The 21996-nt window shown below is 34.0% G+C and overlaps 1 protein-coding gene across 4 annotated transcripts in view; it reads right to left on the minus strand.

Moving 5' to 3' along the window:
* LOC147564924 (uncharacterized) overlaps positions 1 to 21009 on the minus strand; it is a 36379-nt gene extending 15370 nt beyond the window's left edge. Inside the window, exons 1-7 of one of the 4 annotated variants that reach the window (XR_015228557.1) lie at positions 20632 to 21009; positions 20401 to 20523; positions 20131 to 20226; positions 19896 to 20012; positions 18933 to 19359; positions 18786 to 18845; positions 18208 to 18691 (exon numbers count right to left, since the gene is read on the minus strand). Coding sequence is in view for 3 of the 4 variants with exons in the window: in XM_086651304.1 (XP_086507430.1) it covers positions 18949 to 19359; positions 19896 to 20012; positions 20131 to 20226; positions 20401 to 20481 (705 nt within the window). In the remaining variant the exon portion in view is untranslated. Of the gene's footprint in view, positions 1 to 18207; positions 19360 to 19895; positions 20013 to 20130; positions 20227 to 20400; positions 20524 to 20631 lie in introns of those variants that run through there. The other 3 variants (XM_086651303.1, XM_086651304.1, XM_086651302.1) reach the window with 3 other exon arrangements.
* Positions 21010 to 21996: the final 987 nt, after the last annotated feature.

The raw sequence follows: 21996 nt of genomic DNA on the forward strand, positions 1-21996 counted from the left end.
TAGAGAAGTTCAATGGGAAAAACGATTTTTCTTATTGGCGGATGCAGATGAAAAATCTGTTAATCGCGCAGAAATTACACAAGACGTTGACGGGAAAGTGATGTGGCGTTAAAATGTCACATTTGGATCGCTTAACTTCGATGAGTTAGTTCTTTTCAAGTTTTATTTCTAATAATTTATGTATTTTTCTTGTTAGGAAGCTTATTTGGAGTTTGGCAATACATTCGGAATAAAACGAAGCAATTCGTCACATTTTCGTCTCCTGTGAAAGAGACCGGAAGGAAAGAGCACCAGGGGTATTTTGGTCATTTTGAGAAAATCAGAGGTTAGATGGAAAGTGGAGTCAATGGTGAGTCCGATGGTGAAGACGGAAGTCGAATCGGTGGTCGGCCGGAAAAATTATGGAACAAAGAAGCCGAAGGACAATTTTGTCTTTTCTGAAAATTAGATGAAGTAGAGACAATTATGAAGGCACCCCTTGATTTCTAAATGGAACTCAAAACCCAAAGCCCAAGGGTCCAAGGAAGAAGACCAAAGAGACATTTTATGAGCACCCCCACATAAAGGGCCCAAGTCAACTTATGACCAAGTATAGGGTTTAGTTGTAAAAGAAAAAAAGGGAGACTTGGTCAGATTTTGTAACACCCCTATTTTCTTGATATACCAAATTGGGTGGAAATAATAAAAGTCTAGGTCAGTTTTGTTTAGATGAAATACTGGTGGGTTTAAAAACCCTATTTCTCTTCACTTTTGAGGAAACCCTATAGAAAAGAAAGAGGGTGCAGCCGCTCCTTAGTGAAGGGATGAGGAATAAAGAAGAAAAGTGATGGAAATAGAGTTCTCTAGTGAGAGAACAAGCCATGGTTGTGGTCTTAAAGTCATCTAAGGCGAAAAGAGGTAGATTTTCTATCTCCTAATTTTTTTGTAGGCTCTTTAAATTTATTCCATGATAGGTATAGTATTGTTAATCACATGAAAGAACGATTAAATGGCTTAGAGACTAGTTTTATCTAGAATTTCATAAAACATATAGAGAGGACAGTATTTCGGTTTAAATTCAACTTACATCTGGTATTGATATATGAAAAATCTCGGTATGATTATTATATGTTTAGAAAGGTCTGTTTGTCTACTTTCTATTAGTTCAAACGGTTCGTTAATCCGAGTTCCGAGTGAAGAGTTACGATAGTTTTCGTACAAGGTGTCAGAACAGTGTCTACTGCACGTTGGTTTATATTAAAATTGAATCTGGTGTAGATATATAATGAATCTAAGTGTGACTTTTATATGGTTGGAAAGGTCTCTTCGTCTACTTTCTAGTAGTTTAAACGGTTTGTTAATACGAGTTCCGAGTGAAGAGTTACGATCGTTTTTATACAAGGTGTCAGAACAGTGTCTACTGCACGTTGGTTTATATTAAAATTGAATCTATTGTAGATATATAATGAATCTAAGTGTTATTATTATATGGTTAGAAAGGTCTGTTTGTCTACTTTTTAGTAGTTCAAACGGTTCATTAATCCGATTTTCGAGTGAGAAGTTATGATTGTTTTCGTACAAGGTGTCTGAACAGTCTCCGATGGACGAATTTATTGAGATAATTCACATGGTTTCTGTTCTTTAGGCAATGTATCTCCTAGGTAGATACCTTCTAGTGGTGAGTCTATGTTCGTTAATTATTATTTTTATTTGCTTGTTTGAGATTGCGATCCACGTGAGGATCTACAATGAGCATCATCCCTTCTGACTTGTCATGTGTTGTTGACTTGAATTGTTTGGTGAGCTTTTTTTGTAATTCTTGATAAGAGTCAATGTTTATTGTGTATTGGTCTGAGATACCTGAACGAGAGTTTGATGATTGTGTCTTTCGACATAATGTGTTTGTCGACGTACATGTCAAGTTTGTGGTTATAAAGGTTTACCTTAGTTAAAGGCATGATATTTTCTATCTGCTGAAAAAAAAAGGAAAGATCGTTGTATTATCAGGGTTAGTATTAGATTAAAATATGAGAACCGGAAAACCTAATAATTAATTAAATGACATAAATTATTAGTTTCGAGAGGGATTGGATAAATCTGATATATTATGTTAGTATTCACCGTTAAATTTCAGATAATGCCAATAATGAATATGAATGCAATGCTTCCTTGATTGGGGATTGAGCTTGCCTACCCGAGACTTAGGTTTGAGGAAATCTACTGCAGTTGGGTTTTAACCCAACTATTTTGTTTTTCAGGTATTGATTGTGCACTCATGGTAGGTGTTGCTCGTGGATCCAGTTTGAAGGTCTCAAATCTTCAATTTCAAGGCGGTTAGCTTGAGATTTGGGATTTGGGGCGCTACAGATTTCATCTTCCCTATCATTGAAAAATTAGAAATTAAGATTTGAAAAAGATTAGGGTTTTGGTGTGGAGGAAAGGAAGGGAGAGAAAGGAAGGGTAGCCGCCGGCCAAAGCTTGGCCGGCACAGCTGGAGTTCGGGACAACAAGTTAGCCGGAACCGAAGCTGCTCGGAACTCCATTGAAGCTGCTCGGGTTCATCACCAGCAATCACGGGAAGCAGCTCGGAAGCTCAACAACAACTCGGCCGGCTCAGGTTGCTTCGCACGAGAGCAAGGGACCTTATAGCAGCAGCACGGGACGGAACTTGGTTTGGCCGAAATTAAATTAGATCTGGCCGGGCTCGGTTGTGGTACTTCCGGCCATTATTCTTGCCGGAAAACTTAGGGTTCTCGGTTGAGCTTGTATTCCCATGTTTTCCTTGTGTTTGATTGAGTTTTTGAGTTAGAAATCTTAGAGAGAGAAAGCTTAAGTGAAGCTTTCATGGTGGATTTTTAGTTTGGAGGAAGAAGAAGGTACTGTTACTAAGGGAAACCCTAGTTTTCACTGAGGGGACACCTAATCTGCTCTGTTAAGGAGAAATCAGGATATTGCTAGGGGGAGATTGGCAGCACATACATATTCATATTTTCCAACTATCCTAGCCTCGCGCCATCATCGAAAAAGGGGGATTTCAATCTTAATTTTTGTCTTACTTTATCTTCTTACTTTTATTATTCGTATCGCCATGTCTAGCTAGCTTTTGTAGTCGGATACTCGTGAAACATGTTTTGATGCGACAAAAGAGTTTTATTGCTTTTAATGATAAAATCTTCCGGATTTTTAGACCGTTCATGGACTGGAATCTGAGTTAAACCAAGAGTTCGTTGACCAATCCAAGTAAATGGGTGAAGTTAACTAATTTTTCATGCTTATAGATCATTAGTACTAGTCACTATCGATTTTGTGGATCGAAGTATCCCCTCTCATTCGATTCTTGCTCGACTCTTCCCGAATCTCTCACCTTTAGTTTAGTTAGCCTTATTTGTTTATTTATTTGAAATCAATCCAAAAATCCAACTTATTATCTTTTCGTTTTTAGTCTGAGTTAGTGACTGACACTTAAACTGGTGGATTAGACTCTTTCGGTATTCGTATTACCTTCCTATCTTCGTGGATCAATCCCGGTCTTACCGGGTTATTACTTGATGCCCGTATACTTGCGGGTGGAGACCTATTTAGGAAACTTTCTAGGCCTATCAGAAAGAAATCATGAGATATGTCTGATGAGGATTGGGAAGAGTTAAATCTCGAAGCACGGGCAACCATTATGTTGTGTCTTGAGAGGGACGTGGCGTTCCTAGTAGACGAAGAAACAACGGCGACAAGTGTGTGGTTAAAGCTAGAAAACAATTTCATGACGAAAAGTTTAACGAATCGGGTCTACTTAGAATCTAAATTATTCACATGCAGAATGGAAGAGGGTTCTTCTATTCAGGAATATGTGAATAGGTTTGATAGGATTATCTCAGATTTGAAGGATATTGATGTTAAGGTTGAGGATGAGGACTAAGCCCTCATATTGTTAGTTTCATTACCTAAATCTTATGAGAACCTTGTTCAAATTTTGATGCTTGTTGGTGATAGTCTAAGCATGGAATAGACGAGAAATTCGTTATTAGCGGATAACCTTCGTAAGGTTGCTACTAGCAGTATGGCGTCGGGTGGAGTAGACAAGGAACAAGCACAAGGGTTGTTTGCAACGAGGGGGAGGAGTAATGAAAGTGGAAAGGCAAAGGGCGGGAAATCTAGATCCAAATCTAGAGGCTCTATAAAGAAAACGTGCTTTAGTTGTGGTGAGCTTGGCCACTTTAAAGCGGTTTGTCCAAAGAGAAAGTTGAAGCAAAAGAACGAAGGCTACAAGGAGAAACCAGAGATGCAAGAGGCAGGATATGTGTCAGAAGACCCTGACGAATGTTTCTCGGTGACAAAGGTGTCTGAGAAGATCTCCGATAAGTGGATGCTTGATTCAGGGGCGTCACACCACATGTGTCCAAATAGGAAGTGATTTACAACCTATAGGAGTATAGATGGTGGTACAGTTATAATGAGCAATAATAATACATGTAAAACTGTGGGACTTGGAACAATACGTATCAAGATGCACGATGGAGTGGTGAGAACATTGACATACGTAAGACACATTCCCGATTTCCGGAAAAATCTAATCTCGGTGTGTTAGAGCGGAGCGGCTGTAAGATAATTATAGAGAATGGCTCCATAAAAGTCGTTAAGGATTCTTCGGTGGTAATGAGTTACGGTAATTTATACAAACTTTTGGGGACAACAATTACGGGAGATGTAGCAGTAGGAATCAGTGGAAGGGATCCAACGACTTGTACGAGGCTTTGGCATATGCGCCTTGGGCATATGTCGGAAAAGGGCTATCTTTGATGTGCGGGAAAGGCTTGTTGAAGGACATGAAGAAGCCTTGCATGGAGTTTTGTAAGCATTGTGTGTTCGGAAAGGCACACAGGGTAACGTTTTATTCAAGCAAGCACAAGAGCAAAGAGGTATTAGACTATACATACCGATGTCTGGGAACCGGAAAAGTTTGCTTCCAAGGGTGGTTCTAGCTATTTTGTTACATTCGTTGATAATCATTCAAGATTTGTCTGGATTTATTTTCTGAAGCATAAGAATGAGGTAATCAACACGTTCCTGGTGTCGAAAGCAATGGTTGAGAACAAAACTGGTCGAAAGCTGAAGACGTTAAGATCGGATAATGGGACCGATTACACGAATGAGAAATTTAAGGAGTTTTGTAATCAGGAAGGCATTGTGAGGCACTGGACAGTAGTAAACACACCTCAGCAGAATGGAGTCGCAGAGAGATTGAACCGTACACTACTTGAGAAGGCTAGATGTATGCGCTCCAATTCGCAGTTAGGCGTAGAATGGTGGGCAAAATCTGTTGCTACAACTTGTTATGTTGTGAACAGGTCTCCACATTCTTCTTCAGATGAAAGACATGGGCGCTACTAAGAAGATACTGGGAATGGAGATTAAGAGAGAGCGGTCAAGTAAGAAACTGTACTTAAATCGGAAAGGTTAATACCTCCAAGACCCATTTTTTTTTTAAAATAAACCCAAATCAAGCCCAATTTCGGATCCCTAGAAGCATTTTCCCATCTCTAGGTAGGAACCCATTAATTTTGGTAAACCCTATCCTACCCTTTATATATAAACTCAACATTTTTCCTCATTCTTTCTTTTATAAGTGCAGATTTAGTTTCCCTCTCTTTCATTTTCCTACCATGTTCTCTCCCTCCTCTCTCTGCTCTCTATCTCTCCTTAAGACTTCGATTTTCTTTCCTTCTCCAAACTTTCCTACCATTATTCTCTCTCACCTCTCTCTCTCCTTAACAGCAACAAACCTCATCATCTTTTTACCGGAACTTACCTCGACCGAGAGAGAATCAGGTGATTGTTTCTTATCTTCATCTCTTTTCCATTTTTTTTGTTCAACCTTTCTCTCTCTAGATTCTTTTTCATCTTTATTGCACCTTCCTTTCATACTATCATCTTCATTGAACCTTCATCATCTTTATCATCAAAACCATTTTTTGTTCATCAACACCATTTTTTGTTCATTGATGGGCCTAGAAAGGTTACCCTAAATAGGTCTACACTCGCAAGTGCACGAGTGTCAAGTTGTAATAATTTCCGGTAAGACCGGTTCGTTCCTCAGAGACTAAGTGAAATCTATTCTAAAACTAGGAAGTAATAAGATTTTTCAATGATTTGGTTTTGGTTTTGAAATGAATAAAATATTAAAATAAAACGACGGAAATAAAATACAAATGATACAAGGAACTCAAATGGGGGGAGAGCCTAGGGTTTTCTGAATCCGTTCTCCTAACAATTCTAACGACAATTTATTTGGATTTAATTAGCGAATTTTATATATCACTCAGATTCTAGTCCATGAATGGTCTAAAAATCCGGAAGATTTTATCATGAAAAGCAATAAAAATATTAATAAATCATGTCGATAAAATTACTTATGAAGAACTTCATCTAAAACCCTAGATAGAGAATTAGTTACTCATGGACATTAAATAAAAGAAATTGAAAAATAAAGTAAAGAGAGGGAGAAGAAAACTTAACTTTTTCGCTATTTCAGAACCAAATAGGTCCTTAGGGAAAGATTTTCCTTCAGTTTTCCCAAAATTCTGCCAAACAGACCCTTAGGGAAAATTATTTTCTCGTCTTCCCGGAAACGATTTCCAGGTGAGAAAATAATTTTCCTTCCCTGGTTTTTCTTCTCCTTCTCTGTTTTCTCTTATTTCTCTTTCCAGACTTCTCTCTTTCTCTCTCTAAATAAGCTATGAACTCTCTATAATATGTATAACCGAATGATGATAAATAAAGAAGAAGAAGAAGATGATAATGGATTTATAAATTTGATTCAGTCTTTCTCTCTCTACAATATCTCTCTCTCTCTCTCTCTCTCTCTCTCTCTCAACTCTTTCTATCTAACTCTCTCTTTCTCACTAAGAGAAGAATCAGAAGAAGAAACAGAAAACAGTAAACTCAAATTCCTTCTCTCTCTCTAAACCTCTTTCTACTTCTTTTGTCGTCAGATGACCTAACACCGAGAGCTCTTTACATCACTCTCTCTCTAATATAGTCGGTTTTGGTTGAGCTACCAGAGGAAGACTCTCCAGTCGAGATGGTGATTGTTTTCGACCCCAAACCGAGATGTTAATAACTCTGTCCTCTCTCCCTTTTATACCAACCGAAGAGAAAGATTATAGCTGAGAACCTCTTCTATGATAGTAAAGAATCTTTCATTATCAGATAAAATCAAACTAAGCCGAGGAGAACCATCTCTCTAATATTTCTGTTTCTTGATTTATCTCTCTGTCGATTTCTAATATCTCTTCAATTTTCTATAACTTTTCTTGCTTTGAAAAATACTCCAACCATCTTTTCCTTTCATGGTTGTAGAGAGAAGATATTCTTCCTTTACTGTAGTATATAATATCCTTTATATGTAATGGCTATGTTGAGATGAAAAAAATCAAAAAGGAAGGTAACGAACTGTAGTATATAATATCCTTCCTTTACTGTTAGTATATAATATCCTTTACCCAAATGTGCTGCCCCTTTTTCTAGTAACAAGGGTTGATATGCTGCTTCTCAAAGTAGCCAGAAAAATATGCCAAAACATCTCAAAGACACGGGATGAAGAAAAGTGAGTGTCAGCCGTTAGATACGAGAGGTGTCACTCGGGTGCGTGGTAATATCTTGCGCTCAGTTGTAACAAATCGAAGATCTCTGAAATCACTCAAGTACCACCGTACCTGACCCAAGATAGCCCGAACCCCATCTAAGCCGTTAGATCTTCCTCCACTTACACGCCACGTGCCTCTACATGCTCTTTAATCAACCGACTTGGACCAAAACTTTGACTCGCTCTATCTTTCTCGTCAGGACTCCGATTTAACTTCCGTTTTCGCCATTAGGTTCATCTTGGACTCTACTTTCACATGAGCACTTATATTGACCAGAATACCCTTGTCATTAAAATGACCAAAATGCCCCTTAAGTATATCTTGATCACATGTTTCCGCATCGAACTCCGTAAACGAGACCTGAGAAAGAAAATCAACCAAATCATCAGAGTAACCGCTCGAACTGGACCAACTAACCCGAGTTAAGAGATTCAGATGAGACATTTTCATGTCCCATCATTCATCTTCACCATCTTTATCATCAACATCATTTTGTGTTCATCTTTATCATCAACACCATGTTTTGTTCATTGAACCTTTTTTGTTTTTAATTTCTTTTCCATTTTTTTCTTTAAACTTTCTCTCTGAAATTTCGTTTCTTCAGATTTCATGTTTCAATTTCCTTTTTCTGATTTCATGTTTTCTGTTTTCATGATATTTGTTTGGTTTTTAAACTCATCTTTCGTTACACACCAAGTTATGTCCTAAGCAAAACCTAATATGTTTTTGTGTGTCTCGTTTAAACACATTACTTTTCTTTATATTATTTTAGGAACACAGAAAGTTACTCTTTGTTTTGCATAAATTTCAGGAAACATATTTTCACTTCTACAAACACAAACTTTTTTGTTCAGATGTTTTTTTGCTTTCGGAAGCATATATTGTTGTGTTAAGAAGTAGAAAATATTCAGTGGGGTTTTCACTTAAAAATTCTTCCTTTTAAGAACATTATATTTGAATCATGATGCATAAAATTTGTCTTTGTCACTTAGTTAGGTTTTGTCTTTGCATAACCACAGTTTCAGAAACATAAAGTTATGTGTTTTCAGAATATATATTAATTTGAAGACACTTTTTTACAGCATTTGCATATGAAGGTTGACCTACACACATATCAGGCACCATTGAGGGACCAACCACTAATATCTGGGGCCCTGTGTTTACTCATATTGGTTAAATATTTGATGGAGGAGTGAAAGGCTTTCGAGATTCTCTTGGAAGATATGCAATAGCTACTAAAATACCTTCAAATATATAAAAAACAAACAATAAGACGCAAGTTAAGTGCATTTTCTTTCTGCCTTGTGCATATAACAGTTTGTTATCGAAATTCATAAATCAATAGACATTTTTGATATGTTTTCAATTTCTCTCTAGAAATTACGTTTTTAGCATATTTTGTTTTTTATTAAACAAATTGACTGGTGTGTTAAGCATTTTAAAATATGTAGTGAGTGTCACGTTTAAACACTTTACTTTTCTGTATAATTTGAAGCAACACAGAAAGTTACTTCTTTGTTTTGCATAAATATCATGAAACATGTATTCACAAATCCGAACACAAATATGTTTGTTTAGATGCTTTTTTACTTTTCGTAACATATCTCGTTGTGTTAAAAACAATAAAAAAATTTGTGGATTTTTCACTAAAAAATTCTTCTTTTAATAACACTAGGGTATATCCGTGCCCTAGGGCACGGACACAAATTTGACAAAATTTTAACCCTAATTTTACCCGACTTTTCACATTTAATGTTGGTATATTCTGGATACCCTAATTTTTTGATATTATTTTCTTAAATTATTTTATTTAGAAAGATTTTAATTCCTTTTTTAAGCCTTCAAATATCTTTTGTTTCCTTTTTTCTTAGGTTAGTTATTTTTTTCTAAGGGTACGGTTATTTTTTTTCTTAAAATTGGTTATTTTATTTCTACAAAGGACACCTCATGGTACTACTTATCTTTCAGGGGCTTCCTTTTCATCGATAGTAAAAGGGATGAAAAAAATACAAATTCTTCTTCATCAGCCCTCGAGCCAGGAATGAGGAGTGGATGTCAAAGATTTATTAACGGTTGCAAGCTGGCATTCAGGTTCCTCTACCTTTAGAAGGGAACTCTTTCTCTTCTCAAGAAAATAAAATCCAAGTATTCTAAAACCTCATTTTTTCGTCCCACGTATCCGACCAACAAAAACCTAGCAGAAGTCAACCTGTTTTCGATTTTTCATGAGAAGAAAATAAAATCCAAGTATTCTAAAACCTCATTTTTTTCGTTTCAATTAAATGTGGATGTTTAATTCTTAAAAGATATGCATGAATCTTAGCTAGTGTGCCCTAGGGTATATCCCGTGCCCTAGGGCACGGACAATTGTATCAATCAAATGTTACGAAATTATTATATTTTATTGGGATAGAGAGATTTTTATTAGTTATTATATTTTTGTATTACTTTTTTGTTTCTTTTCTCTTAAATTAGTTATTATTCTATTGAGAGAGAGAAAGAAAGAGAGAGAGCTTTCAATTTCTTTTTTCAACCCTTGAAATTTGTTTTGTTTCTTTATTTCTTAAATTAGTTATTTTATTTTTAAGAAGGAAACAATTATTGTTTTTTTAAATAGGTAACTTTATTTCTATGAAGGACTATATTTGAAATTTTGAGAAGGGCTTCTAGACTATATCCTTTATTAAAAGAAGATGTTTGTCCCAGTCATCATTTTCCCTTCTGTTTTATTATATAGATACTAGTTATAGCCCGTGCCCTTAGGGCACGGACAATTGTGTCTTGCAAATCACAGAAAGTCAATGATTTTCGACCTATGATACGAAGTACATCACATTTACAAACAATAAGACACAAAAAACATTGGCGAACATAAGATCATAAATTAAAAATTAAAAATTAAAAATTAAAAATAAGTTAATAGTGTTTAATTCAAAAAAGTCTGAAATCGATAATTAGTTTTGGAAACAGCATAAAAATTAACAGAAGTTTTGAGGTCGTATAATGAAAATAAAAATCCATTTGACTTTTATAAGAGGTAATTCGAATTGTTCAAAAAAATTGATAAACATTTCATTTTTATTGAAATCTAAAGAAGAAATCAAGAGAAAATTTATAACAAAGAAAATCCCGTTAAAAAATTACTGGCAAAGATATATATATGCGTATCTATCTGTTTACATAATTTGTAAAGTCTTGTTTAAAGATTATAAGACTACCACCTAATTGGCTCTTAATCATCTCAATTTTTTTTTGAAAAGTAAAAAAGATAATAGATTTAAATTGTAAAATCAGAGAAAGAATAACAACTAACTCTTCAAAATAGTGATTTTCAAATCTAGTAGAAACGATACAAAAAGATTGAAAATCAAAACTTTAATAAAAAAAATAATTAATTCTTCACTTTAGAAAGATTAACATAGAAATCGAAAATAAAGTAGATCGATAGAGAAAGAGATACATGTAGAGAGAATGAGATTTACCATACAACAATTGTATTGTATTTACAATTAAATATTTCAGTAAACTTATGGAGAATACACAATATTAATAAAAGATCTATATATACTGAATTTTATATATTAATCATACATTACTAATTACATATTAACAAAATTAAGAAAAGCTAATACTAAATCAACTAAGAAAAACTAATGTTGAACCATCGACAAAAATTTCTTCTACTAACAAATGAGGAATTTGGTAAGAAAGAGGGAGATAGAAGTGTAAGAAAGAAAGACAGTAGGAGGAAACTATATATAAAGAAAGGATTGGGAGATAAAATTCATTAATCTTCTTCTTTTATAACTGAAAGACAATTATTTTTTGGAAAATTATGGGGATAGAGAGGTTATGAGGGAGAAATCAAGGGTTAAGATTTTAGGAGATTTTAGGATTAAGATCTAAGGGTTATGTTTTCATAACCTAAAATACAATTAATATTGAAAAAGTTATGGAGATAATAAATTGTGAAAATGGTCATTAGTATAAAATTAATCTGACATTAATTTTATGATGGTGGTTATAATTTGAGATAAGAATTAATGGTTGAGATTTAACTGTGGGAACTGAATGGTTAAAATTTATCATGGGTTTGTATAATAGATTTAGTGAGTGGGTGAACGAATTGTATTTTTTTTTAGGTAGGTAAAAGATCTAATGGCTAATATTTGAGAAAAAACACAACCGACGGTTAGATTTATCTTTTGGTTTGTCCCAGTCAGCAAAAAACATTGCGTTTTATATAATAGACTAGGTAAGACCCGTGCCTACGGCACGGTGGATTCCGTTGAATATTTTATACATCATAAAATAGTTGACTACTCGTTATGAAAATAAATGACCTTTAAGTTGCAAAAATAGAATTTCGGTTACAACTGTTAGATCCCCCTTTAAAAGAATAACATTGACTTCTACCTCCAACACTTTCAATATCTAGAACACCTTGCCCAAGGCATCTACTGGTGAATTTCCGAGGTTGATCCAATCTCTTTACAAGAGGCCTAACCTGACGGAATAAAAATCAAGAAATTCATTGAAATCAAGAAAATTTTGACCATTCTAAACTAATAATTTTGTTGAATAGTTGTTCTTACCTACAAGTGAAAATCTCCTTGTTATAGGAATGAAAATATCAAGAATTATAAACACCCGACCCAAATGAGTTAAAAGATAAGAAATTATTAAGATTGGACAAATCATTATTTAAGGATACAACAAATTTCAAAATCCAAGATGGTTCAATAATCACTTGGAAGTAAAATATTTGAACCATAACATTTTATCATACCATCTTATGCACATAGTTATACATGATGTTCATGTTTCTTAACCTAAAAATAAGAGTCTTAACTAAAGTTTAGTCCACGTTCTTAGAAACTCCATAACTTTATAGCCAAGTATGTTAATACAAAACCACAAACCATCAAATACCCTATTATGTATAATACTCACAAATCACATACCTTTATTATTCTTTTATCGGTTTTCCCTCTACCAGCATATATTGAAACCAAAATAGGAAGAAAAGAAGATTTGAGATCAATTGAAATGTGAATTTTGAGTTGACAAAAAAATTCTTTCAATTATTCTTACAATCTTATGAAGTGTGTAACTCCTTCACACAATAGATACATCAAACTCTGCGAAGACAATCACAAATTTGAGAAAGTGTCTGGTCAAGAAAACTTGTATAGAATTTCTAACCGCCGTTGAATATATTGGTGAAAAGGATGAAGTTCACCTGTTATCATGAAAAGATAAATACTCAAATTAGAGAGAACTAAAGATGGTCAAGTTGAAGAACATAGATACAAACCTTCAAGTTGTTAGAAAGAAAAATAGATACGAAATATATTAATAAATCTCTCCAGACGAAATTATTAGATAAGATAAAAGTGAGGATTTTAACTAACTATTCAGAACCAAATCTTCTTTAATTCGTAATTCAGGATAGATAGTGGTGTACTTACATACAGTAGTCTTTTAGGAAGAGCTTACCAAAACAATATTTAGAGACTCAAAAGATATAGAGAGGACCTACTGCCCTGAGACCAATATCCAGAAATTTTGATAAATCAAAAGAAAGAACTCAACCATGCAATTATAGAGAAGATAACGTCTTGAGCACAAGAGTCGTGGACAGTTGTGAGTATTAATGCTTAATTTTAATTTAGCAAGTCTTATAACTGAGAAGATGAGTAAAAGACAAGATTTAAAGGATAGGGTTTGTGTCAAACGGAGAGCTACAAAAATGGTCATTAGTATCGAATTAATTGGAAGAATTTTAACTCCCAAGACACCATTAAACTCCCACATTATTTTAGGTAATTAGTGTTGTAATTAGATATATGGATCTAAATACCACAATTGAAGATAAATCGAGATGGACGACTATGATATCATGGGTGAACGAAGTTTGTACAATAGATTTTAATGAGAGAGTGAACGAATTTTCATTTTCTTCGATAGGTAATAGATCTAATGGCTAAAATTTAACAAAAAGCACAACGAACGGCTAGATTTTTCTTTTTCTTTGTCCTAGTCATAACCCGTGCCTCCGGTACGGACGCTTCTGTTTATAATCCTACGGTCACCAAAAGACCTTCGCGTAAGTTGAACCATCAAAAATAGTGTACAATCTAAAAAATCACCTAAGTATTAGATTGCTATATTCAAACAAAAAAAATTTGAATTGCTTACTACCATTATACAATTAAAAAAATTATAAAAACTATAAAATTTGTGACAATTGTTATCAGATAGTCTTCAGCAATTTCCCCTGATTTAATTCTTAAATTCTTACGAAAATCTGCAAATTTTAATGGACAAAGAAATTAGAATTTCAAAAAGATAAAATTGGTAAGAACAATTAAATGAATTTTAGAGCGAGACCTCAACCTCCAAAAATTAAATTGATTGGAAATTGGAACAAATAAGTTGTGCGTCATTTTATTTTCTTCATTGCAATTTCTTTAGCTTCTCTATGTCATAAGAAAAACCTTTTTAATCACTCCAACAAAAATAAATAAAGTAAACAGATAAACCCCTAAAGATATGGAATAAAAAAAACTGTGAAATTCAGTGGCAAAAGCTAATTTAGAGATATTTACTTAAAAGAAAAAAAAAAGTTGGTTTGTAACTCCCTAGAAAAAGAAAATTTCGTAAAATATGTTTCCTAAACACTGAAAATCTTTTCCCCTTTCCCATCTCTTTGTGTAGAATAACCCGTAAGTATGGAGCAGTGTCTTCACTAATTCACCAAATAAGAAAAAAGTAGAATTCAAATCTCCACATTGATTTTGTCAATGTTCAATAAGAGGATTCTGAAGATAAACCACAACATGTGAGTTCATATTTAAGTAAACCCCTCTTTTAAATAAAATGAAGAAAAGAAAAATGAAGACTTACATGATAAAAATTTGTTGTTCTCTTTCTTTCAATTTGAAGAGGCACACATTTTTTTTTTCTTTTAGGCATTCCTACAAACACTTAAGATTTAAGTTTTTCCACATGAAATATTCACCATAATTGTAGTATGAAGATTTGTTAATTTTTACCTTGAATGTCCACCTTGGTTGTTAATTCTTACCTCAAATCCACCTTGGCCTTCTCCATGTTTAGTTAGAGGAATCTAAAGATTAGCCGGTATTTAAAGAGAAGGAAGAAAAGAAACGTTTGCATGTGAAAGAGTGATTAGGGAGAGAGATAGGTAGGATTGTAGGAAGACTCTTAACCGCCCTCTTTATTCTTTGAAAAAAAAAAAACAACCCTCTTTATTATTTAATGGTATTCAATTTCATTTCATGAGAGTCAAATTAAGGAGAGAGTTGAACCATTGCCTCAATAGCCCTCTTTATTCTTTGAAAAAACAACGGCTACCTTTATTATTTAATGGTATTCAATTTCATTTCATGAGGTGCATTGATATTAGTATTTCACGAGGGTGAACAAAGTTATGTTGCATTGAGTGGGTGAACTAAATAATTTTTTTTATAGGTAGGTAATAGAGGAATCTAAAGATAAGTCGGTATTTAAAGAGAATGAAGAAAAGAAACGTTTGCATGTGAAAGAGTGATTAGGGAGAGAGATAGGTAAGATGTAGGAAGACTCTTAACCGCCCTCTTTATTCTTTGAAAAAAAAAACAACCCTCTTTATTATTTAATGGTATTCAATTTCATTTCATGAGAGCCAAATTAAGGAGAGAGTTGAACCATTGCCTTAATAGCCCTCTTTAATCTTTGAAAAAAAAAACTCTCACCTTTATTATTTAATGGTATTCAATTTCATTTCATGAGGTGCATTGATATTAGTATTTCACGAGGGTGAACAAAGTTATGTTGCATTGAGTGGGTGAACTAAATATTTTTTTTATAGGTAGGTAATAGAGGAATCTAAAGATAAGCCGGTATTTAAAGAGAATGAAGAAAAGAAACGTTTGCATGTGAAAGAGTGATTAGGGAGAGAGATAGGTAGGATTGTAGGAAGACTCTTAACCGCCCTCTTTATTCTTTGAAAAAAAAACAACCCTCTTTAATCTTTGAAAAAAAACACTGCCACCTTTATTATTTAATGGTATTCAATTTCATTTCATGAGGTGCATTGATATTAGTATTTCACGAGGGTGAACAAAGTTATGCTGCATTGAGTGGGTGAACTAAATATTTTTTTTACAGGTAGGTAATAGATCTAGTGGCCTAGATTTAACAAAAAAAAAACCAACGAACGACCGAATTTGTCTTTTGACTTGTCCTAGTCAGCAAAAAACTTTGCGTTTTATATAATAGATGTTGGCGTCATATATAATTGTATTCTTAACAACATATATAATGTATTAGTTAAAATTTTATTTGTTCGTTATCGGATTTGTTAAATACAAAGGATAATATGCATAACATTTTAATTTTTGTAAAGGACAAATAAAAAATGCTTTAGTCTTAACATTTATGTCGAAAACAAAACAAAAAATGCGGAAACCATTTATTTTTTCACAAGACAAATCGAAAAATGTTGTAGCCAAAATGTTTGTGTCAGTTTGTCTATAAGTAATGCAAAAGAAAAAATGCGAAATATTTTGGCAAAACAATGTCTAAGCAAAAACGAATTTGTTCAGAAATTTACAAATTGTTGAGACAAACTAAGATTTGTTCAGAAATTTACAAAATTGTTGAGAGCAAACCAAGAATTGTTCAGAAATGTTTAAAATTGTTTTTTGACGTTGATTTGGGCGGAAAATTTCATTTTGAAGGGTAAAATTGTATTTTTACCTACTGGGGTTTTTCCTCATTTTTATTTAGTATTGGACCTGATTCTCTTTAACTTCCCCATTTTGGGCCTTATAATTACCGCCCCTTCTGGAAATAACTACAACTCACGCACTATATAACTTACCGATGATGAGTATTTTTCTTTTGGTTTGCCTCTTATTTCATTTTTTTTCTTAGTTGTTTGGTTTTTTTAGGCTCTCATATTTGTTTTCTTGCCAAGTTGTTAAACATATTTTAGGTTTAAGCTAATCTTCACATGTAAATCATTTCTAGAAGGATAAAGTGGTGGCTCACAATTTTTAAACATATCAAGAGTGGTGCGATTCTTATTTGAATGTTTAAGTGTGGATTCCTATTTGAATGTTTAATTTAGGTGGTGTTCTTTCCTCTCTTTTTCTTTATGTACATGTACTCTAACCTTCAAGATTTATTTTGATTTGGATTTGTGATTAATATTTACCTTTTTATGTTTTTATATGAGAATGACAATTAATTGACAACAAGTCAGAGAAAACTGAAGAAAAAGAAATTGGAAGATTGACAACCAAGTCAGAGGAAAATAAAAAAAAGAACTGGAAGATCCGTTGTTGTTTTTTGTTTTACTTTTTTTTGCTTTTTTTTTCTGTTCTATTTCATTTACCATTCTTTTTTACTTTGTTAGTCTGCAATTCATATTATCTTCTCTTTATTTTCTCTTTGTTGTAATATCCATGAAGTTTGAATGGTGTAATTATCTGATCATCTATTGTCATTTCTCTAAAACTCATTCACATAATCTTATAAATGTCTAATTTAATTTCTATTTCATATCAAAGTTAATAGTGCATTTAATACTAATGAGTCGGTTAAAAGTTAATAGTGCACTTAATACCATTTTTTTTTTAACATTTGTACTATTTTTTAATTAAATTAAAATAATTCTTTTTCATGCATAACCTAGACGTGTATGTGTCGCGATACATAGATGTCTAGGTTATGCATGATCCCAGTATACACGCATCACAAAAGCATACTCTACACAATTGATGAGTAGCAAGGTTATATATTTTAGGTTGGCTCATACATGAAGGCGTTAGCCAAAAGGGATATACCGCGTCCTACGGACGCGGTGGACACCTAGTATATATATACCCTTTAATCTAATTATAAGATACAAGAAACCCACAAGAGAAGAGAAAACGAAAGAGGTCTGTTGCAGGGCTGATTGCAGTTTTTGAGCAGCTACTGATTTGGTGTTTGGGAAATCCAATGGTGAATTTTCTCGGTTTGAGCTGAAATTTTGCGGAGGTATTCTTGACTCACATATCTAGGTTTTGTACAGTAAGACTGATATTTGGTGGTCAGAAACCCAGTGAATTTTGGATCACTTTGCAGTTGCATTGCATATATCTGGACTTATATTAGTCTTTCTTGTGATGTTTTCTTTGCGTTGGAGATTGATTTTTTGGGATCCGTGTCTCTAGATTTATTCTATAGGAACATGGAGGACGTGGTTTGTAACTCAATTACTTGATATAGTGGATTTTGATTGGACTATGGTCCCGTGTTTTTTTTTCTCATATTCAGGAGATTTTCCACGTTAAATTTCGTTGTCTTATTTATTTTTCGTTCTTCAATTATTGTTGCCATTGTTATATATGTATATATATTCTCATAGGTTAACACAAGTGAGGAGAACTTATTCCGCTGCAACCTTGTGCATTGTTTCCCCCAAAAGATCTCACCATCTAAGTTGTGCAAATCTTTTGTGTTTTGTGTGATTGTTTACTTTCATAATTACTTTTTTTCGTTTACTTGTTCTTCGTCGTAACAAGTATAATCATCTGAAATCAAATCACTAAACAGAAGACCCCTTTTATAGTAGGAATCAACATTCAATTACAATTACATACAAATTAACATCATAACATATCTATAGTACTTGTAAATATGCTAACTGTAGCTGTGGAGAGCCTGTTCTCTTAAAAAAAATCCTTTCTTGGTAGATCATCCACGATCGAGGGAGACCAATAACTCTTTATTTGTGTAAAAGGGATCTAAAATTAAACTCATGTGGCATTAGTTGTACCGACCCTGAAAGATTTTCGCTTTTACTTCCCTCTAAGCACTTCACTGCTTTAGTCCTTAAGCTGACCAGTAGTTGAAGGCAGACCCAATGCAACAATGACTCCATGTCCTTAGCGAAGTCAAGCAAATACCAATCCAACATCTTGGGAATTAGTAGCTTGTTCGAGCTTGTGATGCCAATCGATGCTTATGGGCAACCTCTCGTGCTTGAACTCCATTGAGCTATAAGATAAACCGTTCTAGACCCGGGCGAAGATAATTTAAGCAGACAAAAGTAATGAAAGCAGTCAACCGAGACTAAGACGGAAAGATAAATAGTAAGATGGATCTTACCTTCTGCATAAGTGCAATTACCAATTGTCAACTTTCAGGTAATCCGTGCTTTAAAAACACCTGAATTCATGTAGCATCGGGTAAATGGATCCGCCATTTTACATGATATTCTTGACAATAAGATGTTAAAAGAGGTCGAACTCATACATTCGTCATGCAGGAATTATAGATGTTTTGTTGGGACCAAATGTTTCTCCGTGAAATTTTGCTCGACGGGGGTATTTATAACTGGAGTTCGGATTCTTTGGCTGAGATGTCTCTCGAGTTGTTTCTTGTTCTCCGAAGAGTTAATGGAGATTTGATTCTCTTTGCCCCACCCATCTTCTGAAACTGATGCAGAAGGATGGATCTTTTTTGAATTTCCATTTAATGGAGCCAAGGAACTTGGTTGCTCCTTTTTGAGTTTCCTAGATGACTTAATAGAATGTGAGTCTCCTTCATTTTCCATGTTTCTTTTTAAGGTTGAGATAAAGATAGCTTCTTCATAAATGCTTTGTCGAAAATTCACAACTTGTTCTTCGAGCCGAACAACTTCCTCCTCTAAAACTGCGACTTCGGCGAGAAGCTCCAGTATCTGAAAAAGTACCATTGTAATTTTCTTTGGATAAATGTAATATCCCACACCGCCCGGGGAGTGTCCAGAAACTGGGCTATATGTGGGAGCTCAAGCCTACTTAGTACCAAGGCCTTTTGGGTCGGCTTATGATGCCTCCGCACGAAATGAAGTCGTGTACCCGTTAGGCTTGGTCTTGAGGCAAAAAAGCGGGAATTGGTAACTAGGGCTCGAGTCGTTGCAATAAACCAAAATATGCAGACTTGGCTACAGGTGGGAGGTCAAGCGTAGTAACGTCGAGGTCTTATGGGTTGGCTCTTGGTGCCTTTGCCAGAAACAAAGCATAACCGTTGAGCTTGAGTTTGGGAGGCAAGAAAGCGGGATTCAGTCGTTGCTTCAAACCAAAATCCGCATCCCTTCCTATACTTTCAATTAGGTTAATGAATTGAGTACCAATTTTCATTCCCCTCTCTTGGTTCCTTCTCCTTACGGTCAAATATGAATTTTGTGATTGTTTTTGCTCGAATAGAACGAAAAGAAAGGAAAATCGAACTCACATTTTGAGGGAGATAAGGGGGCAAACGAGGTAGAGCTCCTAAAGGTCTAGTAAGAGCCCTCTCAAGTGCTCTATGAACACTCTCTTCATGTCTAAGCTTCTTTTTGAGATTGTTAACCTGCAAATTAAAATGATAAAACTATAATTAGCATTGAATCATAAGGAAGAAAGAAGGTAAAAAAAATCTATAGAATTGAAAGTGATCCAAGATTCATGGAACCAAAATAAATTTATACATCTTGTAGTAATGCCATCTTCTTCTCTCGTCTGGATCGACGATGATTATAGGTCGTTTGCTCCGTATCCGTTAATCTCTTTCCTGGTATTTCTGCCTTCTCATGCATCAAACAAAATTATAGTCAATGTCTACATCAAAAATGAAGAAATCACTCATTCCTTTGAAAATTTTCAGAATTTCAATTCAAATTTGAAATCTAATTACTGAAATAACTACACTCTTGTTCTAACCCATTTCTGGATTTCATTAAAGGAGGAAGATTTCTTACATTTTCATGTTTGATAAGGTTTGGTGCATTTGGAGATGCTTTCATGGCTTGCAAACTTGTTCTAATTACTCTGGTATTCATCTTCTAAAATTACTTCATTGGACTATGAGTGAAACTCTCTTCCTGCCAAAACCCAGACCCAAAAACTAATAAATCAAATCTGGGTATTCAATTATAGTACTTTTAATCTCCATTAGTAAAGAAAGATAGAGAGATAAAGAGATAGATGACCTTAAATTAATGGGTGTAGAGAGAGAGAGAGAAAGTTCATTCCTTGAGGAAGAAATGCAAAAAACACAGAGCACCCAAAACAGAGACTGGAAATCTCGATCATATATATATATGTAAAGAAGATGAAAAGAGAGAGAAAGTTGGGGCTAAAGAAGAGCGTTAGAGAGAGAAAGTTCACTTTTAACTGCCCAGCGTGATACCATCCTTCTTGGCGGTGAAGTAGAAGAAGAAGAAGTTTTCTCATGATTTTTTCTCATCATCAATAGACATGCGCTCCCTCTATGTCTAGTTTTTTTTTTTTTTACATTCTCTTTTACTCTGTTTTTCTATCTAGGTTACTTTTCTCTCTCTCACTTGGATCCATACTCCTATCCAAGACCAAATCTTTCTAGAGTACTTTACCATGCTATCTTCATTATAATTTAAGAAAGTGTCTACACCCTTATCTTAGTTGGATAATAGTATAATACAACCATCAACCAGGGGTAAAATTGTCTTTCAACCAGGGGTAAAATTGTCTTTTCACATTGGTAGACGATGGGGAGTACTCTTTGAGAGGCTGAAAATAAGAGCATCTCCCATGCAAGAGTCAAATCGAAAAATTGATGTGTCACTCAAGACTTTTTAAGGTTTTTACAAAAAAAATTCTTTCTAATGCAAGACTGAATTTGGATTTTAAGATGTTGTGGCAACATTGTAATTCTGAAATGTCTCAAGAAGAAAATATTTGAGATTTCTTTTGATGATTTCGTTTTTCTGTTAATATGATGATTCTAATTGTTCACTCAATATTAAAGCAAAACTATCCATCTAGGAAGTGACATTTAAAGATTTTACAGTGTTTTATTAGAGATGTCTTTTGAATTGAGGATCTCTATAACGTCATATAAAGAAGAGAATTCCAGTTGAGACTTGACACATAAGACAAATAGATATTATTTTTTTTTTCGAATTTTACATTAGAGATGCTCTAAGCCCAAATGTTTGGTGGAATCTTGTAGGATTATTTTATATAAAATGGCATAAATTTTAACAAAATTAGTCTTTTTTTAATTAGCTAATCGCAAATGGGTCTATTCTTATCTTTCTATTCACAAGTTAAATGTAATATTGGAGATATGATACTTCTGTAAGAGCATCTCTAATGCAAGACAGAAATTTAAAAACTCAAAGTTCCACCTACGATCTTTTTGATTTTTTTTTTGTAAAAAGTTTCTCCAATGCAACATTCAGTTTCGATTTTAAAATGATGTGACATCATTTAATGCAGAGATATCTCAAGAAGAAACTCAATATTTAAGTTTTTTTTTTGAGTATTTCAATTGGTCACTTAATAATAAAAGCAAATCTGTCCATCTCGGAAAT

The sequence above is a fragment of the Eschscholzia californica genome, unplaced genomic scaffold, assembly GCF_041429995.1.
Source record: "Eschscholzia californica isolate CP2 unplaced genomic scaffold, dmEscCali1.0.p SCAF_1, whole genome shotgun sequence".
Lineage (NCBI taxonomy): Eukaryota > Viridiplantae > Streptophyta > Magnoliopsida > Ranunculales > Papaveraceae > Eschscholzia > Eschscholzia californica.